This window comes from Eptesicus fuscus, chromosome 8 (genome assembly GCF_027574615.1).
Source record: "Eptesicus fuscus isolate TK198812 chromosome 8, DD_ASM_mEF_20220401, whole genome shotgun sequence".
In the NCBI taxonomy this organism is placed as follows: Eukaryota; Metazoa; Chordata; class Mammalia; order Chiroptera; family Vespertilionidae; genus Eptesicus; species Eptesicus fuscus.
Genome location: NC_072480.1, coordinates 95780275 through 95802336, shown reverse-complemented (window position 1 = coordinate 95802336; position 22062 = coordinate 95780275). Strand labels below are relative to the sequence as shown.

General features: G+C 43.3%; 1 protein-coding gene across 5 annotated transcripts in view; it reads right to left on the bottom strand.

Annotated features, from left to right (window-relative positions):
- Window positions 1–17343: 17343 nt before the first annotated feature.
- Window positions 17344–22062, bottom strand: part of SORBS2 (sorbin and SH3 domain containing 2) — a 162713-nt gene continuing 157994 nt past the window's right edge. For all 5 annotated transcript variants that reach the window (XM_054720115.1, XM_054720119.1, XM_054720117.1 and 2 more), the window contains 2 exons: window positions 19619–19725; window positions 17344–18887 (listed from right to left, as the gene is read on the bottom strand). In XM_054720115.1, the coding sequence (XP_054576090.1) occupies window positions 18826–18887; window positions 19619–19725 (169 nt within the window). In that variant the 3' untranslated portion in view covers window positions 17344–18825. The remainder of the gene's footprint in view (window positions 18888–19618; window positions 19726–22062) is intronic.

The following is a 22062-nucleotide window of genomic DNA, read 5'->3' as shown; positions in this document are numbered from 1 at the left end:
GGGCATCATGGAATTATAGAATTTAAGTATTTTCTTCTGGGTGTCTTTCACGCTCATTGTTTTGATTATTAGCAACCCTGATACTTGCAGACAGATCGCACTTGAAGGATCATAACTCACGAACATTTAATTCCTTCCACTTAGCATATTTTAGTTCTGCTCATTTAAGATTTCCAACTGTCTGGCCTCCCAGAATCGCACCAAAGCTAGCCTTGCCTCGGAGGCTTCTCGCAGTTTCTCCAGTAAACCCTGGAATGACTTTCATGACCAAGTTGACTGCTGTTTCCATGCCTACGAGTCCTGTTTTCCAAACGGGCTGTTCTCAAGCTGGCAAGAGCGAACTGATCTGGCTCCAGAAACATTTTAAACTCCCTGAAAGCTTAACTGGCCAGGCTCACCCCCGCAGATCCTCTGCACTGTTCTTTGGTAAGGTCAAGGTTCCTGCTCTCTTTGCAGATGGAATGGTTTTCCGTCGTTCTCTCTCTGAAATGTAGCATCCATCCCAGGTCCTGCTGCATCTGCCAACAAAAGGCCTGTCTTCCCACTGTCCCTCCTTCCCAGACCCCCTTCAGTGCGTATCTCTGCTGCTTTTTTTTTGTTTTTCCCTTTCGGCCGCTCTGGTTGCCAGAACGTTTACCTGTTCTGAACGTGTAACCCTTGAACTGCCTTGTGATGGCTTCCCGTGGCATCTGACACCGGAGACTGAAAATAGCCAGACGAAGCCCAAGGCGTTCTCCAAGGCAAGGAAATCGAATCACGTCAGCGGAGTATTCTTGGTTATCTTGCAGATACCGCGTGACCAGACGCCTACAAAGGGCGCTGAGATCATTGCTGGTCGCCTCTTAATCTGTTGGCAGCTGGTTCCCAGAGCGCCTTGAGATTCTCCTCTCCCCCCACCCCCCCCCACCCCAAGCCCAAGGCAGCCAACAGTTTTGAAACGGCCCATATTGGATGGTCATTCTGACTTTCACAGGTCACTTTGTAAGGTTCCTTTTCCTTTCCTTCCTTTCAGGTTTGCTTGGGGAGGAGAGGGGAGGAGGGAGGGGAAGGCAGGGCTCTGCCTTTTCGCAGTGGTTGCTAAGAAAGCCTCCTCTCTGTTTATAGGCCCCTAACAACTAGTGACAACTGAGAGACGAATGGGGCGCTGTGTGCGCAGGCCATGGAAGGGGGCCAGCAATTAGCAGCCTTGGGCACGGGCGCGCTCACAATGAGGCCTTTGAGAGTGCAGCCTGGCATTCTGCTTCCACACGCAGCTTGCAATAATTTATAAAGGTGTTTGCCTCATGCCTTCAGTGACACCTTTATTTCCAGAGATCGGCCAGGACGGAAGAACTCGATGGGGTTGGAAATGGCAGAGCCTTTCTCTTTCTCAGAGACGCTCTGGCTGAACAGGAGCCACACTGCAGCCTGATTTCTGTCCATTTCCAGAACAGGATCCTTTGACCTCTGGGTCAGAGGCTGGAGGGTCACAGGCCGATAATGGGAAGCCAGGAGTGCGTCGCTCATGCTCACCTCTCCAGCCCCTTTGTTTGGGGCTGGGGGGTTGGGGCGGGGGTTACTCCTGGCCTGTTGCCTTAGGGCAGGACGGTGTTGCCTGGGCTGGAGTTAGGAAAGAATTATGCAATGAAAAGAGAAAACCAAGGTGTCTTTCTAACACTATACACCTTTGGGTACTGGGTTCTTCAGTTCATAGTGACGGTCTAGGAGAGTGGAGCCTGGGGTCACATAGAAGGCCTGACATGATGCTGTTAGCAGAGGAGGCCCAGGGGAAGTGGGTGAGCACGTGGTCTGCAGTCAAGGGAAGCAGAGAGGGCGGGGTGGCTGTGGGTGCTGGCGGGCACCGGTTCAGGCCTCACCACAGCCCTAGCTGGTGGGTGCCGGTTTATCCCACTTCACAGGGAAACGGAGGGCATAAGCAGCTTCCCGCAGGTCCACAGTAAACGGCAGAGCTGTGGTCGGATCCAGGCAGTTTGTTCAGAACCAGTGCTCAGACCCACGGCGTGATGCTGCCTCTGTTGGGAGGCCCGCCGGTGGTCCTCAGAGCCTCAACTTCTGTTCCCCATCTTTTTTTAAAAAAATAATATATTTTTATTGATTTCAGAGAGAGGGAGAGAGAAACATCAATGATAGGAGAGAATCATTGACCGGCTGCCTCCTGCACTCCCCCACTAGGGATTGAGCCCGCGACCCAGGCACGTGCCCTTGACTGGAATCGAACTCAGGACCCTTCAGTCCACAGGCCGACGCTCTATCCACTGAGCCAAACCAGCGAGGGCTAGTCCCCATCTTTTTGGTTGACCATCAGCACTTCCGGTTCTGGGGGAGACTGCCCTGAAAAAACGTCTTTACCCACTTCGCTGGGAGAATGCCTTACTTCTTGCCTCTCTTCCCCCCAACCCCTGCCCCCCCCCCCCCCCCCCCCCCCCGCAGTCCCGCCAACCTCCTCCTCTAAGGAAATGTGTGTATTGAATCTTGAAACGACTTTGGAGGAAACACAGGGACCTGAGACCAGGAAAAGATTTAATTTACTTTATTCCCAACTCAGCACACAATGCGAACTGAACTGCTCTGTTCAGCACCACCTGCCACAGGTCCCCTCTAACTCCGAGGCCTGTGTTTATTGCACCTGAGCTCTAAAACATGTCAGGAAACCTGGTGGCGGGGGATCCACAGTCATCACCGCAGAGCAATTTGAGTTCCTGTCGGAGGATGTCTGCCCGGTGGAGAGCTGCGATACGCACATGTCCACGGAACCCTGGGAGGCCGCCTGTCCTTCAGCGGGACCAGGCCAGCTCCTCGCGCCAGGCCCCCGCCTGCCTCTCCGTCCTCACGGGAGACGCTGCACTTCTCTCGGCCTCCGATTCCTTCTGCAAAACCAGCGGCTGCGGCTGCGAGCACCCCGGTTCTGAGGGAGCCTGCCTGGATCCAGACTTTGCACCATCGTTTGCTAGAATCTTCTAGCGTGAAGCTTCTTGTCTGCTAGCTGCGATGATCACACAATACTTGACCCAAACTGGAGGGGGGAAAATAAAACAAACTTGAAGAGCAAAGTACTGGGACCAACTACATTTCCATACACAGGAGGCGACTTAGAATTGTTTGGGGCTGAGTGGAGACTACTTTTTCATTTTTATACCAGTTTGTGCCATATGATTATTTAGTAAAATGTGCATATTACTATTTTAAAAAGAAATCCAGTCCGTTAGAAATAATGAGCCTTCTATTGTTTTTACTATTTATTGAGCGCATCACTTGTGGTCTGAGGGGAGCCTTGAGCGGCTCCGCACCTGGGCATGAGGGTGCGGTGGGTTATAACTCAGCAGCCCCAGATGCCGCACTGGCAGCAAGATATACTTGTTATGGGAGCGCAGGGCAAGCATGGCGCGAAGGGATGGGTTCAGAAAGGTTTACAGAGGAAATAACATTTTAGCTGAGGTTTGAAAGATTTATTCACCCATTCAAAAAATATTGTTGAATGCCTAGTTAATGCTGGACTCTGCGGCAGGTGCAGTGGACGGTGGGGAAAGGAGGGCCCTGGGCCCACCCTCTGAGCGGACAGAGAGTGCCAGGAGGACCGTGAGCTGGTGGAGACGGGGAGTTGGCAGGAGGAGGCTGCCCTGGGCAGGGATCTGGGTGGCAGGACGCAGAGTCAGGCTCAGGGGTCAGCGGCAAGGGAAGCCGGCACCTGCCAAGCGTCAGTCCACAGGGCGCTGACCCAGAGCCCAGCGTTGTCAGGCCGCCACCCTCCCACCATTGCTAGGAGGACTCCTGAGGTTTCCCCTGTACCCAGTCGAGCTTGGAAAGGATGAAGGAACAATGTGTTATTGAGTATACTTTAAGCTTCATGAGTCTTTACCAAAATTAAGTTGCCTTAAACTGGAAACATCTGAGCTGTTATTCGTGACTAAATTTGAGCTAGTAATTTTTCACTGCCACCCAACAGGGTGGGAGTTCATAGGGGCAATTTGGTTGGTTACATAGTGTACGATTCCATTTGTATGAAATATCTAAAATAGGCAAATCCATCCAGACAGGAAGGAAATTGAGATGTCCAGGGCCTGGAGGGAAGGGAGAACGGGGAGTTATTGCTAATAGGCCTGAGATTTCTTTTTGGGGTAACAAAGTGTTCTAGAGTTAGATAATGGTGATGGTTGTACAACTATGTGAAAATACTGAAAATCACTCGATTATCCACTTTGAAGGACTATGGTATGTGAATTATGTCTCAGTGAAAAATATTAGATTGGTTAAAGAAAACAAGGAAATTATGCCTTTCTTCACACATCTGAGTCGTAGTCAGAGTCAAGTCCACTCTGTATGATAATTGTTAACCAAACATTGATATTCCAAACACCCCAGCTTCATACTGTACTGGATAACAGTCTACATGTAGCTTTACATTTTTTCTACCAAAATAATACATTTCATAAAAAAACTCAAGTGGTAATCAGAATTCAACTCAATTTGCTTCACACTTGAAGAAAAAAGTACTTAGAGAACTGTGCAAAAAATAAAAGCAATCCACAAGGTGTATAAAGTTAATGCGAGTTGATACATGTAAATTCAAGTACTTTTGGTTAAGTCAGTATTTTGCCTTTGGTTTCTTTCATACTTTGAAGATAAGAAATGATAAATGTTATTTTTTAAACCAGAGTACTTGTTGAAAACATCTGCTATTGTCCTTCTTAACGCCATACAAGTTTTATACAAGTTTTTGAATTTACAAGTTTTTAAATATACAAGTTTTTGAATTTCAAAATTTTTCTTTCTTTACTTTTAAGTCTATTTATATTGTGATAATAGAAAACTTGTATGTGGAAAATACATTACCGTCATTCCATTTTAAGAGCCAGGACTGAAAATGGGCCATTTGTCGTACTGTTTTTATCATTCCTGCCGTTGGCTTGGCTTGAAAGCTCATTGTCGTCATGGACTCCACCATTTCCTTTATTTCCTGAAGCCAGTCAGTGGCCAAGTCTTGCTTATTTTATTTTTGTCACCGCTCTCATTTGCTTCCCACCGCGGCCGCCCTAACTCAGACTGTCATCTCCCCCACTGGGACCAGGGCCGCTGCTGGCTTCTTGGCTTCCATCTTGCTTCTCATAAAGCCTGGAGTTTGCCAACGTTTTCTGCTGCCCGGTCCCTCCCCCTCCTCTCCTCCCCCCCTCTCACAGTGTTTGCTTTGATTAGATCATCATTTCTTCCATACCTTGGTTTAATCTCCTTTTCAAAGGTGTATCATTTCCAACATTTCATTGGTTTTTATCATTCTACTTTGTCTGTGCCAGCTAGGAAATTTACATCTTGAAGTGCCTTTTTAAAAGAATCTTTCTTATTTCTGAAGCTCCTTTATCATTTACTATTCATTTTTCCTGTAGCGTGAGAATAGTCCCTGTCACCTGCTTGAAATCCTTTGTGGAACAAGATGGTATAGAAACGAACTATGGACATTGGTGTTTTGATGGTGTATCTTGGTCTTCCACAAGTTTTATGCCCATGGCAAGAAGATTATGTGTGTACCATAATTATTTCTCTCTGAAACAACTTGAATATGTAGAGAAACATCACATATTACACATAAAAATACAAAGGACATTTTAATTTTATATCTCCAATTTTCTTTATATTTTGCACCAGTTTCTCTTAATTCCCTTCATTAAGTTCCAGCGTCCTCCAAGTCTCAGTTTAAAGCCTTCTTCTTTCTCTCCCAGTATCTCTCTGTTTTGTCTATATAGTTAGGCTGTCTCTTTTTCTTACATAAAGTTTTTAAATACTTTCTTTTTCCTTTTTTTAAAATCAATACTCTTTGCTTCTTCTGCTCTTTGCATTTATTTAAATACAATTTTCATAGGAGAAATGCTAAAAGAAAAACCAAGGTAATATTAAAAATTAATATTTTGTGATTCAGAAAAAGAATGATGGAAGCTATTGAAAGGTTTCCTACTTCCCTTTATCAAATGAGTAACTGGTCAGAGAGGGCTCTGTTCAGAGAAGAGACCCCTGTATACTTCACTAGAAGAGGAGGTAGAGGGTAATGAAAGTAAAAGAAAACCTGGGCCATATTCTGTCCTGGGAAGTGGTGGAAAGATGGAGAAGGGGAGAAGGAATGAAGAGTATGGGGCGGGGGGAGGGGGTGTCTCTTCCTCTCCTCTCTGGAGCCTAAGCTTTAAGGTGAAATTACTTCACGAGCTGTCTGGAGCTCAGCCACATCAGCATAAGCTGGGGAATGCCGTGGCCAGGCAGCAAAGGGGCTCTGGAGTGTAGCTTTCCCAGCTGCCCCTGTTCTTTTTCTAATGGGGATGCAGAATGAGGAGAGCGGGATCTACTTGGTGCGCACGATGGCAATGTAAGGCGATCCTGCAGCAGAGGCTGGGGCACTGCTGGGCCAGAGGCGGGGGAGGGCCTGGCAGACCTTCAGGAGTCTGCAGCCTGCAGGACCTAACAGGAGGCTGAGTCAGCCAGGGAGTGATTATCCTGACCCTAAACCAGGGGGGATCAGATCAGCACCTCAGATTTCAGTCCTGAAGGTCAGGAGAGACCCAGCGCACAAGGGCCTTGCCCTGGAGACCAGAAGAAGTAGAAGACATACTCCAAGATCCCAGATCTTTCCCACCACGAGGATGTTAAATTCTCTTTCTTCCCTCGCATCTGGGAACGGTCCTAGGCACAGAAGGGAGGGCTATTCTGAAAGACCAAGTGGTTTTTAGCCTGATGAGTGATTCCTTCCTAATATGAGTGCTTAAGTCTTTGGAATGGATTACCTTAAGGCAGGATTTGATATTCAGTTAATTTTACACATATATGTACATAATACGTAAATATGCAGTGTTTATGCTTAGATTTCATTAAATATTTTTCCATGAGGCATTTTTATTTATTTATTTATTTTCTTTAAATATATTTTTATTGATTTCAGAGAGGAAGAGATTGAAACATAAATGATGAGAGAGAATCATTGACTGGCTACCCAAGAGGCATTTTTAAATGAATGCACAGCATTTCATAGTAAAAAGTGCCACAAATTACTTAATCATTCCCCTATTATTAGATATTTAGGTTTTTAATAATTATTTGATGTCATAAATAACATGACAGTACATATTTGTAGCTAAATATATGAACACATTCATAATTATTTCTGGTGAATAAACAAACAGAATGAATATGTATAGATAACTATATAGAGTAAGTATGTAGAATAAATATATAGAAATGACATTGCTGGATCAATAAATATACAATATTTTAAAGTTTTTGTTATGAATCTAAAATTGTCATCCAAAAATTCTATCAATGTACCTTCTCACAAACATGAGATGGAGACAACTTTTTGTGTGGTTGCCAATTTGCGAGGTAAAAAATTATATTTTATTCTGTTTTTGACTGCTGGGGTTGTATAGTTATTTATGTGCTTGGTAGTTCTGTGTTTATTTTGTTTTAATCTTTTAAAAATTGTGTCTTCATGCCCTTTGTTTTGTGCTGTACTTGAACTGTACCTGCCCATGTAGGGGACTGTGCTCACGGTCTGGCCCCGTCCCCCTCCCAATGCAGGAGTTCCAGCCTCCAACCCAGAGTTAATGAATTTCCGTTTCTTTGAGATCCATATCCAGTTGCCGCTCTGTCTGCTGGTGTTTTTTCCTGAATTATGTTCCATAAATATTTCATGGACAGTTTAGAAATAGAAGGATCTTGATGATTCAGTTGATTGTCTTCATTTTGGCAATGAGGATCTTGACTCTAGGCCTGTGGTCGGCAAACTGCGGCTCGTGAGCCACATGCGGCTCTTTGGCCCCTTGAGTGTGGCTCTTCCACAAAATACCATGGCCTGGGCGAGTCTATTTTGAAGAAGTGGCGTTACAAGAAGTTTAACTTTAAAAAATTTGGCTCTCAAAAGATATTTCAATCATTGTACTGTTGATATTTGGCTCTGTTGACTAATGAGTTTGCCGACCACTGCTCTAGGCCATCCCAGTAACTTCTCATGTCATAGATGTCATGAGTGTAGAGTTTGGGGCTCTGTAATGCCCGGCTCTAGACTTCCAGTCTAGTCGTATACCCACCCCCCTTCATTCTACTAGGGTTTTCTGCAGCCTCTATACCAGACTAGATCTCTGTGTTGGAGCCATCCATATAGCTGATGGCTAGCAGCACTTTTTCTGCTCTGTTCCCTTTCTAGTTTTAGCTTCTAGGTCTGTTTTTAGATCATTTCCTTCTTATGAACTGATTATCTTACTATGAAAAATTACAATACCTGTCTTATATAATACAATATCTGCTTTAAAAATCATATTGATTTAAATGTACTTGTAAATGCTATATTCAGATTGTCCTCTTTAAACACGCAGGCTATGAAATTTGGCCTGAGGAGTATCTATTAAGTAAACTCAAATGTTTGGTGTTACTTGGAATCCGCCAAAATGTTAACTTGAAAAAGCAAAGAAGCGGGGGAGCACCAAGATGGCGGCATAGGTAAACACCTATACTTGCTTCCTCTCACAACCACATCAAAATTACAACTAAAAGGCAGAACAACTACCACCCAGAACCAAGGAGGCACGGAAAGTGCTGGCACCTGGATGTGCTGCTTTTTTAATCGGGAGGGAGATACAAGATCCTGCTTGCTCTGAACTCCAGTTCCGGGCAAGTCTCTGGGAGATCCAGACACATACAGGGAGAAACTGGACTGTCTGGCATTGGGACAGGAATGCGAGGGCAGCTTTCTCTCAGAGGTGCTTGCATCGATCATTGTTCCTATACACAGGGCGCAGGACATGGAGACCCAGGGACCTCGCCGGTGCAGGGCTGCTGGCAGCCATTGCTGTTTGCTCCTCCCTGGTGATTCCCAGAGACCCTGCCCCATCCAATTTACAATCCCACCCAAGCTGTGCGCATCAGCTTTTGCATATGAATGGCCTGTCCTTTCTTCGCCTAAAACCTATTAAACTGCAGCTGGGTCAGAGAGCCCCAGAGAATCCAAAAGAAGGCCCAAGGCCTGGCAGCAGCAGCCAGCCTTGCTTCACAGCTGGGCCTTGTCTGGGCACTTCCAAACCCCATAAAAAGAGGAGGAATCTGCAGATGTCTCTGTAGCTCCTGCTGGGTGGCCCCAGACAGTGGCTGACCTTGCACCTCCTTGGAGATCCAAGAGCCAGTGTGCCCAGTGGTCAGAGTGAGACCATCCAGATTACAACCATTCACATCCATAAGAGACACACTCAAGGGGCAGACTCAGTGAGCATCAAAGCCCCACTGAAGCAAGTCCTGCCCCATAAGGGTGTCTTCTGTGCAACAGATCTTCCAGTGTAGACATAGCTGGTCATCACAGCCAATTGGCCTGGAGGTCAATTCCTCCCAGTGATACCAACAGCAATCAAGGGTTAACTACAACAAGACTGTGCAAACAGCCCACAAAGGAGTGCACCAAGAGCATCCACCTCAGGTGACTGGGGAGGCTGAGCCACTGGGCCCTATAGGACACCAACCACACAAGGCCACTCTGTCAACTCAAGGAGACTTAGCAGCTACCCAGTACATAGAAATAAACACAGGGAAGCAGCCAAAATGTGGAGACAAAGAAACAAGTCACAAATGAAAGAAATGGATGAAAGCAAAATACTGGATATAGAGTTCAAAACCACGGTTATAAGGTTTTTCAAAAATTTTCTAGAAAAGGCCAATAAATTTAGCGAGATCCTCAAGGTTATGAAAAAGGACCAACTAGAAATTAAGCATACACTGACTGAAATAAAGGATAATATACAGAGATTCAACAGCAGACTAGAGCAGTGGTCAGCAAACTGCGGCTCTGTTGACTAATGAATTTGACGACCACTGGGATAGGGGCTTAATCACAAGGAACAACAGCCTGTAATTACTGGAATCAAGAGTCTAGGTCAGTGGTCGGCAAACTCATTAGTCAACAGAGTCGCAAACTGCGGCTCAAGAGCTGCATGTGGCTCGCGAGCCGCAGTTTGCCGACCACTGGACTAGAGGATCCCAAGAATCAAGTCAAAGATTTGAAATACGAAGAAGCAAAAAACACCCAACCAGAAAAGCAAAAAGAAAATAGAATCCAAAAATATGAAGATAGTGTAAGGAGCTTCTGGGACAACTTCAAGTGTACCAACATCCGAATTATGGGGGTGCCAGAAGAAGAGAGAGAGCAAGATACTGAAAACCTATTTGAAGAAATAATGACAGAAAACTTCCCCTACCTGGTGAAAGAAATAGACTTACAAGTCCAGGAAGCGCAGAGAACCCCAAACAAGAGGAATCCAAAGAGGACCACACCAAGACACATCATAATTAAAATGCCAAGGGCAAAAGACAAAGAGAGAATCTAAAAAGCAGCAAGAGAAAAAGTTAGCTACCTACAAGGGAGTACCCATACGACTGTCAGCTGATTTCTCAACAGAAACTATGCAGGCCAGAAGGGAGTGGCAAGAAATATTCAAAGTGATGAATAGCAAGAACCTACAACCAAGATTACTCTACCCAGCAAAGCTATCATTCAGAATTGAAGGTCAGATAAAGAGCTTCACAGATAAGAAAAAACTGAAGGAGTTCATCACCGCCAAACCAGTATTATATGAAATGCTGAAGGGAATTCTCTAAGAAGAGGAAGAAGAAGAAAAAGGTAAAGATAAAAATTATGAACAACAAATACATATCTATCAACAAGTGAATCTAAAAATCAAGTGAATAAAAAATATGATGAACAGAATAGACTGGTGAATGTAATAGAATCAGGGGCATGGAAAGGGAGCAGACTGACAATTCTCAGGGGGAAGGGGTTGTGGGCAGTGCGGGAAGAGATTGGACAAAGAGCTTATACCTATGGACAAGGTCAGTGAGGGGGTGGGGGGCGGAGAGGGCCTGGAGTGGGGTGGGAACTGGGTGGAGAGGAGCTATGGGGGGAAAAAGAGGAACATCTGAATAATCTGAACAATAAAGATTTTTTTAAAAAAGAAGCATAAATTGGTACTCACAAAATAGGGGGATATAAAATACGGCATAGGGAATATAGTCAATAATATCATAATAACTATGTATGGTGCCAGGTGGGTACTGGAAATATCAGGGGGAACATTTTGTAAAGTATATGATTGTTTAACCAGTGTGTTGTACATCTGAAACCAATCCTTTATAATAAAAGCCTAATACACTAAAAAAAGAAAAGAAGGGCAGGGAACTAGCCTTTATTTAGTGCCAACTATGTGTTAGATTCTGCTTGTATATTTTATCTCATTTACTCAAATAAACGTGATTTTTTTACTGTCCTCATTCTCTAAGCTAACTGAAGTTGTTACCAGATCAGGGCCTAAAAAAACGAGTCTGAACTTGAAAATATGATTTTCATACTGTTTTATAGGACTTGTGTTGGCAAAGCGAGGCATTAACTCTTATATACTTTTAAAAAATAAACTCTGAATTCCAGAATGATCCTTAAATAATATGTCATTATCACACACAGTCAAAAAGGAGGCTAAACAGACACATTTGGATTTGAAGCTGACACCATGGTCCTTGTTGTTTTAAATCTCTTGTTGCAGGGAAAAATGTCTCCTGAGGTAAGAAGATTATTCATGACCCCATTTAGAAAATAGATCATCTCATCTATGCATGATCAGTGTTGAGAAGTATGCTGTGGTTTTAATACAGCTGTCTAGCATTTATCTTTGATAATGAAAGAAATACCAGGCCCATTAATCCATGGGCAGATGTCTGCTAAGCTTGTTGTCAGGGTATCTGACAGCTGACCAAAGGCATAACTCTGTGTGTTGAGAGATGTTGGGTCCATGGGAGGTCTAGATAGCACTAGCTCAGAGTTCATGAGCATTTTGAGATTACTCCATTAGAAGAGAGAAGGAGAGAAAGAGAGTGAGGGAGAGAAAACAATATTATAAATACTTTGAACAGATAGTCCCAGGGTTTTTCCTAGGAATTATGTCAAAGGTCAGCTTGTTAGTTCTAACTCATTTCTGTCAGCCACTCTTTTTCTTTGTTGAGGGGTTAGGAAAAAAATGCCAATAATTTTAAGTAGAAGCCCATGCTATCAGCAACTTTGAGAAACTAACAAATGGTTATCGTGTACAGGAACAGCCTTTGAAGGGGACTTTATTATTAAGAAGGAAATAAATCTCATCCCCCATTTGGTTTATGGAGACATACACAAGTCCTGAATAGCTTAAGGTCTGCATATGTGTGTTTTCTCTTGTTTTTAATTAAACATACTGTATTGCTATTTAGTCACTAAGGTGAACTCAGTAAATCAGAGTCATATCTTGCTGCATCAACAGCTCAGCCCCCAGTTGAGATGTTGGTGGCATTCAGTCAGGAATCTTGAAGCCGGAATGCCTTGAATGCCAAGTTTGATGGAATTTTGGTCTTGATATCATATTCCTTGTATCAAAGCTCATCTTCAGAACCAAACAGTGTCACTGGTTCAAATATAGGCTAGTGTCTGAGCAATGGCAGCAAAAAGGTGCTACAGGTTAGCATTACATTACAGACCTAACAAAATCAATATTTATGCCAATCTAATTTTGAGACCAACTTTACATGATATGATTAAAGAATAATGAGTGAGTCATTAGAAAAGATATACTGATTCCTAGCTATTCTGCCCAAGGGGATTTTTCCAGGATAAGTATTGTCTATAAATTTTGAGCTCATACCTCATCATGACCTTATCAATACTTGCATTCTGAAGAAGAACAATGATATTTCATGATTATCCAGTGAACAACTCTGATATTACTAGCTTTCATTATCTATCTTTTCTTATTTTAACAGTGCCCATAAAGATACACACACACACACACACACATACACACACACACAGGGGTTGGTAAAAGTGGGTTTACAATTATTTGAATGGAAAATAATACAATAATTAATTAAGAATAATACAAAAGTAAACTGTGTTTCACGTACTCAGCACTGTAAACCTACTTTTGCCCCCCTCTCTCTCTCTCTCTATATATATATATGTGTGTGTGTGTGTGTATATGTATGTGTATATATATGTATACATACTTTTGCCCCCCCCTCTCTCTATATATATATCTAATCTAATAATAGACAAATATACAAATTGACCGCACCTTCGCTACATCTAAGCCACGCCCACCAGCCAAGCCACGCCCACCAACCAATCAGGTCGAGTATGCAAATTACCCCAACAAAGATGGCGGCTAATTTGCATATCAAGACAGTGTTGAAAGAAGCCAAGAGCTGCAAAAGGGAGTAAAGCTTCCAAGAAGCAAGCAAGCCAGGGGGGCGGGGGGAGGAGAAGGGAGGAGCGAAGTCAGGGCCGTGTGTGAAGGGAAACGAAGGCGGGCTGGAGGAGAAGGCGGGGCGGGCGGCAAGGGTGGAGCGGAGGTGGGGCCGGGGCCGAAGGGAAAGGAGGGCTGGCTGGAGGAGAAGGCGGGGCGGGTGACAAGGGCGGGGCGGAGGCTGGCCAGGGGAGAAGGGAAACGCGGGCGGGCTGGAGGAGAAGGCGAGGCGGGCGGCAAGGGAGGAACGGAGGCGGGGTAGAGTGCAGCAGGAAATCCTATTGCAGGATTTTTTCCTGCAATGGGAAAGCTAGTATATATATATGTGTGTGTATATGTATATGTGTATGTATATATATAGCACACACACACATCCTCTGTCCCTTGTGGAATGGAAACAAGCAGACTGCTGACACTTCCTTTGAAGGCTCTTCTGATGGCATTTGGGATGACTTCTTGAAGCAAGTGATTGAGAACATCTGGTGAAACAAAGTGGATCAAATAGTCTGGTGTTGTGGACTAGGTGCTAACTAGAGATCTCAGGAGTTGAGGGCCCGAGGCTGTATCTGAAGAGATCCAGGTACCCTTGCTGTTTCTTTGATGTCCCCTGAGTCATCCTTGTGCAATTATAACTGAGAAATGGGCCGTGTCTCTCATAGACCATGTACCCATCATGGAAGCAGCCCTTGCAAAACCTGGGGACCTAGAGTCCCGAGGGCTAACAAAAGAATGATCCAGAAATCCCTGGGGCCTATGGAGACATAAAAAGCTTTGGAGAGCTTCTCAATAGATCCACACGGAAAGCTTCAGCCACCAAGATGAGCCCAGTGAATGTGCCAAAAGCGATGCTGCTTCAATGCCTAGCCTTAAATTCTAAAGGTTCTGCAAAATGTAGTCCCATGACCTAAGGCTCCATAAAGCATTTTATTATTGAACCTTCTAAACTCACCAGAGGTACTCCCCAGGCTGTGAATGATGTGTAGACATGTAAGACAATGGAGAAAGGCAAGATCAGAGAGAGGGGCTCCTCTCCCTAGAGCTTGTGCTGTAGGGTGGATTGATGGTGGGTTTCCTCGTCTATGTAAGTTTGGGAGTAATTAATGAGTAAGAAGATCTTACTATAGTTTTACCCCCTGGGACCTAGAATTTTTTTCTTACATTACTGAATTTTTCTTACATTATTGTCATCTTCTGTTGGGGTGGCTCTACATGTATGTGTGTGTGCGCAGGGGAGAAGGGTGTAAGCTGAACTACTCACCGGTTACCCTCTTCTGTTCGTTTGAACTCAAAACTTGTGCACTTTGCTAACCCCCAGGATGGTTTGGATGTTGCACCCAACTGCTCTGTGGTTCACGTATTTCTCAATTTAATGTCTCTCTTCTGTTAGCCATTCCGTAGCTCTAAAAATGCCTAATGCATGTGATGGCTTATGGTATGGAGATAATAAATATTTTTTTTTTCTCTTTGTCTCTCCTTTCCTTCCTCTACCATTTCCTCAGATTGCAACATTATTAGTGATACTTCTGTAATTTTTGTCTATTGGTTTTGAATTAATTGCATTTTCATGAGTTCTGGGGATTGACTTCAACGTTTCCTCACTCCTTTATAAACCTGTTGTCAAATTGACTTGAAAACATGACTTATTCATTGTATTTCAGAGTCCTGACTCAATAGTAAATGAAGGTTATACAATAATATGTCCAGTATGATCCCACTTTTGCCTGCGTATTACGCATATGCGCATGTGTGTGTGTGTGCGCGCACACGCACACACACACACACACACACACACACACACACACCTATGCATGTGCAGAAAAATACTCCGAGGAATATGTTTCCAAGTGTAATCTTTACCCTAAAAATGGGACTCTCAGTGATTGTCTCTTCTTTTTGTTCATTTATATTCTCTATTTTTCGACAATATGCATCTGTTGCTTGCTTAATTAAAAAATACTTTGAAAAGCCATTCTCAAGCTTTCTGTGTAATATCAGTGTAAGATCTGACACTCACCCACTGGTGTTGTTAATGGTAATTTATTTAAATGGCTTATTTGAAATGGCACTTATTTTTGGAAAATGTTGGGACAACTGAGTCACCCATCATATTTTAGGAAAAAAGATGAACAAGAAACCCCAAAGGAACAGGTGAAGATTTGCTAGGCAGAGGTCTGGCTCATACCGAAAGGTTTTTGGGTCAAGATATATGTATGTGCATGAGCTCAGCTGGAACTTTCCTGACCTGCGGAGGGGCTGAATTTAGCAGTGAGCTAAGGCTCCTGGTCGCTTAGTGAGTCACCCAGCAGAGGATGGCTGGGATACATACCCTAGGGCTTTGTAGACTGAGGAGTCCTGGGAGCACACGGTGTTCCTAGAACACGCTGGGCTTACCTGTCTCCAAGTTACCAAGCACTTCCCAAAGCCACCACCAGCTGCTGCGTGGGCTCACTGCCCACAGCCTCCAAGGCCCACAGCCATAATGATCACAGCTCATGGGCAAACTCAAGCTCAGTTAACAGAGGTCAATCGCCCGGCTGGTGTGGCTCAGTGGTTGAGCGTCCACTTACAAACCAGGAGATTGCGACTGGATTCCTGGTTAGGGCATATGCCCGGGTTGTGGGCTCGATCCCCAGTGGAGGGTGTGCAGGAGGCAGCTGATCAATGATTCTCTCTCATCAGTGATGTTTCTCTCTCCTTTTCCCTTCCTCTCTGAAGTAAATAAAAGTATATTAAAAAAACAACATGTCAATAACCAAAATTATATACTCATGGGTCACTGTATGCTTTTAAAGACCAAAGTGAGCTTTCCTTGGGGAAAGACTGTTTTACTGGATGGAACACATACCTTTCTTGGCATCCTGGGCATAGCCAGGTGCTGTGGGGAGTGGTGGCTGTTGGTGATGGCAGAGTATGTGGATGGTGGAGTGGGAGGAGGTAGAGGATGTAGCTGTTGAGCTGGAGGCACACAGTGTGATCTGCAGTGTGTTTAGCACTGAGGTTTGGGAGAATTTTAAGACAGTCGAATTGGGAAAGTGCTTACACCTTCTTGTAATTAACTTCTCCTTGGAAAAAAATAGCTGATTATCAGGCAGAAACATTTTAATGTGTTGTTTTAGCTGAAGAGCAATTTTTAACCAAAGTGTATTAAGCAAGCAAGCTTCAGTGGTGGGTTTAAAAAATTTTCTCTCACTCAGGTTGGTGTTGCTCAGTGGTTATATTCTTAGTCTGTGGACTGAAGGATCTTGGGTTTGATCTCTCTCTCTCTCTCTCTCTCCCTCCCTCCTCCCTCCCTTACACACTCTAAAAATCAATGGAAAAATATCGTCAGGGGAGGATTAAAGAAACATTTCTTCTCTGAGCTGAGGCAGATACATTTTTCCTTCCATTGGTATGTCTAGAGAACACAGAGCAAGTGCATTTTCTCTCAGCTTATCTAAAGCTGATTGGATAAAATACACAATTCCCTTAAGGATAAACGTCAAGAAGAAAGACTGAAGTATACTTCCAAGCAAAATTTATTAGATGTCTATTCAAGAAAAACACAATGACCTTTGCTTGTAAGAATTCAAAGTCAATGACCTGAAAGCCAAGTAGGAATATTTTTTCCTTTCAAAATCAGGTACAGAGAGTAGAAACAGTAATTTTTCTTAAATATGACAGGCAACAGATATTGAAGTCTTTTCTCATAAATGGCATGGAAGATAATTATTCATTTATCAGCAAAGCTGCATGCAGTTGACCTAATTTCAAACCCAAGGCCTTTAAAATATAAAGCTGGTTGTGAACTTGACAGCAATCAAGGTTGGCTACTCAAAGGTGTTTCTTTACCTTCTTCCTATTGAAACCCCTCTGTACTGGGTACTTATATACATTTCAGTCTGGCTGCTAAGATCTTTTAAGCTCATAAACTGTTGCATAAATGCTATCTTATAGAATCACACTATCGAGGCGTGCTTATGATCTGTGGGATATACAAAGGATCATCTTCAGCTTAGTTTAAGTGAAGGATAAAGACCAAGTTAGGAAATTCCCTTGTTTTCTCAACAACTAAATAGTCTGTACAAAAAAAAAAAAAAAAAAGAGCAACCATATGTACAAAATTCTAGAGTCTACTTACATTGTGAAAAGATCAGTCACTGTCCACAGAAGAAATGCCATAAAAAGTTTTCTCTATAAGGTGCTCAAGATCCAAATATGAATAGTTCTTATGCAAAGTCATAAGAAATACAAAGCTAGTTCTCAGGGGGTGTGTAATTCAGGCACTGTTCGCTACATTAAATCTTCCAGGTCCCAATATCGTTTTGTAAATTTCTACCTCAGGGCAGAAAATAGAACCTGGATGAATTAACATTGCCTCTAAAAAGTGCCTAATGTATTTTGAGGAAGTATTTTATACACACCAGAAAATCAGGCTCAACATATTCCTGTCCTCAAATGTAGCCAGGATTCTGAGTTCCATAGAAAAAAAATAATTATAGTAAAAATAATTGTATTGATCATAATCCTTGCTAAAACCAGCCTTAATACCTGTGATACTCCTAAAGTTTTCTATTTCTATAAAATAATGTGTGGGATTCTTTTACATTCCATAAAATGTATGACATATCATATGGATTGCCTGTTCTCATACAATCGCAAATGGCTATGTGCACACACAGTGAAATCCTACCTAGGAATATTGCTTATGGATACTTTCAAGTGTCTATGTTAGAATAACTCTTTGCACTTCTCACTAACACTGCTTTTATTTAAATTTTGTCAGATAAATAAGCACTAAGGGCTCATTGTTTATGATGCTGATTATTACATTTTAATATAAAATAGCAACGCAACTTTACAACACAATATTTTTTTTTTTGTAGTCTAGCTAAATCTCTTATATTCTCATGATTTATTACCCAAAGCTCTTACTCACTTACTGTTTGCACTTCTAAAAAGTACAAAAGAATCGCAGGAAAAGACTGCTATTTGAAAACCCACATTCAATCAACAAAAATCACACTCATCCAAATGAACGCTCCTACTCTTGCTTTAGCTTGTGTAATCACTGTGCATATTACAACATACGTATAAGTGCAGGCAAATAATAGCTGAAGTACAGTTGTCATGTCGTGTAAACGAGGACTCTAGGCAAACTCGTGAAAGGAACACAGACTGCCAAGCTAAGAGTGTGGACACACACACCACGTATTTAGTAATAAACCATCTTCTGGTCACCTGAGGAGGGGGGGGGACATCCTCAAAATGGACCAGGGAACCTCCTCGAGACACTTTTCAATTTATTTCACCCTTTGTAAGTATGAAGAATTTCTTTCTGATCCTAATGTACAGACTTTCAGTTTAGAGCAGAAAGCAGGGATATGCACTTTCACATGGAACAGGCCTGCCAGCCTCCCCGAGGCTCCGGCTGTTACTCTGCTGGTGGTTGGGCGGCAGGTGGAGACGGGGACGGTGGTGACTTCTGTGGGAAACATAAGGCATGAGAGCGGGAGGCCTGCGGGGTCTTTCGGGCAAGGTTCTGAGACGCCGCGTACACAGGAGGGAGGGTGCTTCACAGCCTCTTGACATAGTTTCCGGGGAAAGTACCAAAGAATTTGGTTCTTCTTGAGGTTCCTGCAACACATGAAAGGGGGGTGATATAACATGAAATAGTTCATACGCATGGGCCTGGAACTCTGTGTTCCAAGGCTTCCTGACCTGAGCAAGGCCCGCAGGGTTTGCTGAAGCAGGAAACTCGCTTGGGGACGTGAGGAAGGCCGTCAGGTGAAAGAGAAACAAAGGCTGGGAGGATGGTGTCTGGTACTCTTGTCCACAAATCTTCTCCCAGAAGACGTCTAGTCTTCTCTCAAGATGTAAGAATGAGACTGTCTTTTCAGTGGTTAGAATGGAACGTCTGTCTCCCTCCTTCCTCCGCAAATGAAGGCTAAGACAGGCCTCTTAGGGTAACGGCAGCAGCCCTAGACGGGGGTGAGTGACCTTGTTCTCTCAAACTGACCCTCACTGCTGACAAGTAGCACTCCCCACGGAACAGAGCATTGATACTACTCATCTAGGGAACATTTTTGTTTTTCTTCTTACATCCAGTCTTTCCTGGTTGGTGCTCTTTAAAGAAATTTTCTTCTCCCAGTTGAGCCAGAAATAAAGCTAACAGAAAACCACCTCTACCTGGAGCAGTCAGTGCTCACCTCTATTAAAAATGCAGTTGCCTTGGGATGACAGATGAATGTATGGGAGATCCAAGGCATTGTGAACTCAAAGCCCGACCGCCGTACCCAACCACGCAGGGAGCAAACACAAGCACGTTAAACATGGGCAAATGTGTGTGAAAGGAACTGTACACGTACCCACGAACCATCCATCATCACATTTTTCCATCACGTCGATGACGTCGCTTTCTCTGAGCTCCAGCTCGTCTTCATTCCTAGGAGTATAGTTATACAGAGCCTGAAACCTTAAACAGGACAGATGCAAGTGTTTAACACAAAAGTCACACCTTTGTGAAACTATAGAAGATATACAACATTAATTTTTCTTTTAGCATTTCTATTATTATAATGATGATATTACTATTAACATAAGTCTTTGGTAAGCTTGTAAATAGAACTATTTAGACTCTCATGGAAATTAAATCACTCAGTATTTCAAAACTCGCAATGAGGAATATTCATGGAAGATGATAACATCCACGAATTGGATTTAAACATTTTAACATTTATAAGCCAGAGTCACATTTCAATTGGCCAGGCATAGATATTTAGCATTCAGACATTAAACAATAGGACAGAATATAAAAAAAGTGCCATGTGTATTATTCAGCTATATAAAAACAAGGAATTACAGTTTTAGCTATCTAGAAGCAGAAGTAATTAATTGCAGTTTGCAAGTTGAATTTTCAAAGGATTCTAAATTGAGATGTGCAAAATGTCTCCGACATATCTTCTAAATCACTGAGTGAGAATTACTAGAAAAAAGAGTTTTGGTTTTTTTTTCACCAAAAGAATTCTTTAAAATGGTTTGGTTTCATAGTTTGAATCTGTGTTTTCTCAGATTTAGAATATGAAAATCTGATGTTGTCCACCTATGAAATGAAATGGATGTATTCTATGCTTAGTTATCACTTGAGCTAATATCAAAGAGTAGGGGTATTATGGGCATAAATTCCTTTTAAAAGGTTCTGTAGAAATTGTGTTTGATGTAAAAACTCTCTTGAAACAGTTTTACATAAAAAAATGACTTATCAGTAATGCTACTCATTTTCCTTTCTCTGTCTGAATTCTTTGAGAGCATCTATTTTGGTGACATTGATCAGTAACAAATTCAGCCATTGAATTTTTGGTAATAAAATCGCTTGTATTTTAACGCATATTAACATGGACTGGCATTTTGAAAAGTGAAGACACAAATTCTAGCAGCTGAGGCCCGGCAGCATTGGGTGTGCAGTAAGGACAAAGACATCCCAGTGCTTCTAAAATGTTATCAGTATTGGGAGGGGGTTTAAAAAAAAAATCAGTGAACCTGTTTTTGCTGTTTTCGTAACAGTTGTGTAATTCTGCCAATGTAAGAATAGAACAATCACATTTCAGGGCATTTTGGTTTTTTTAAAGCCAACTTTGAAAAGCTGATTAATATTGAACACTGCTCAGGAATAAGGATGGTTATTTCTCGTGTCTTCATTCCGTCAGAAAATCACATTTTGGTGGAACAAAACTATTCTGTCACGTGAACCCAAACATCATGTCATAAGTCAGGGACGGGGCTCCCCTGGCTTCCTCTCAGTCCCTGCACTTGTTTGGGGTGGGGGACCTGATAAAGTGGGCGTCGGTGGGGGGTGTCTGAGAAAGGTGGGTAAGATGTGGTGCCTAACACCTTCTCCTAGGAAACCTTCTCTTCCCTGGCCTGGCCCGAAGCCTGAGCTGCGACACTGGAGATGCCTTCCCCTGTCAGTACCTGGTCCTCCGAGGACACCTTGTCAGCGGCTTGTGCTTGTGGGGCTTGGCCCCTGAGGTCCTCTGCTGAGAGGGGGTTGGATTATGGGGAAGGGCCGGGGAAGCAGCCAGAGTCTGAGAACAGTGGCAACAAGGCAGGGAGGTGTCGAATACCGACATGACTTCGCTTGGAGGCTTGCTAGGGTCATCCCTGACTTTGCTGTTTGCTTTAAGGATTTGACATCGAGGCCCTTCGGATGAACGGATGATATGTTTTGTATACCCACGGGGCAAGGTGATGGCAAGGTAGTCCCTTTTCCAAACTCACAGGAGTGAGATGGTCATTCATTGCCCTGCCGCTAAGTCAATGGATGTGCACCGCGTCTCTCCCTTTGGGAAAATGATTTTCTGATTGAGTTTTTTCAGGCTCAGCCCTCACCCAGGCACATCTCCAACCACGTAGGGAGACAGGCCTATTTAAGGCCACAGAGCCCAGCTGCTTGAAGAATCTCAAGGTCCCAAGAGCTAACATAAAATTGGCATGAACTCCTACTTCACTTGGGTGTGACGAAAGCCAGCGTGCATGTCAAAATTTACTCACCCCTCTGGTTTACTTAGACCCCAAAAGGCAGGGAGGGGTGAGGGGGGTTGAAGGGAAATACAAACAAACTTTTCAGAAATCCTCCTGCCTCATTGGCTTTCAAAATCAGTGCTGCACAACAGGAAATGCAGTCGAATGACAATGGAAAATGCTGTTTTGAAAGATGTGTTGGTGAGATGAATGATGGTGGTGGGTTAGGATGCCTCAAAAAGACCTCTGTCCTTTAAATAGGAAATCCTCAGCCAAACTTAAGTTCTCTAGC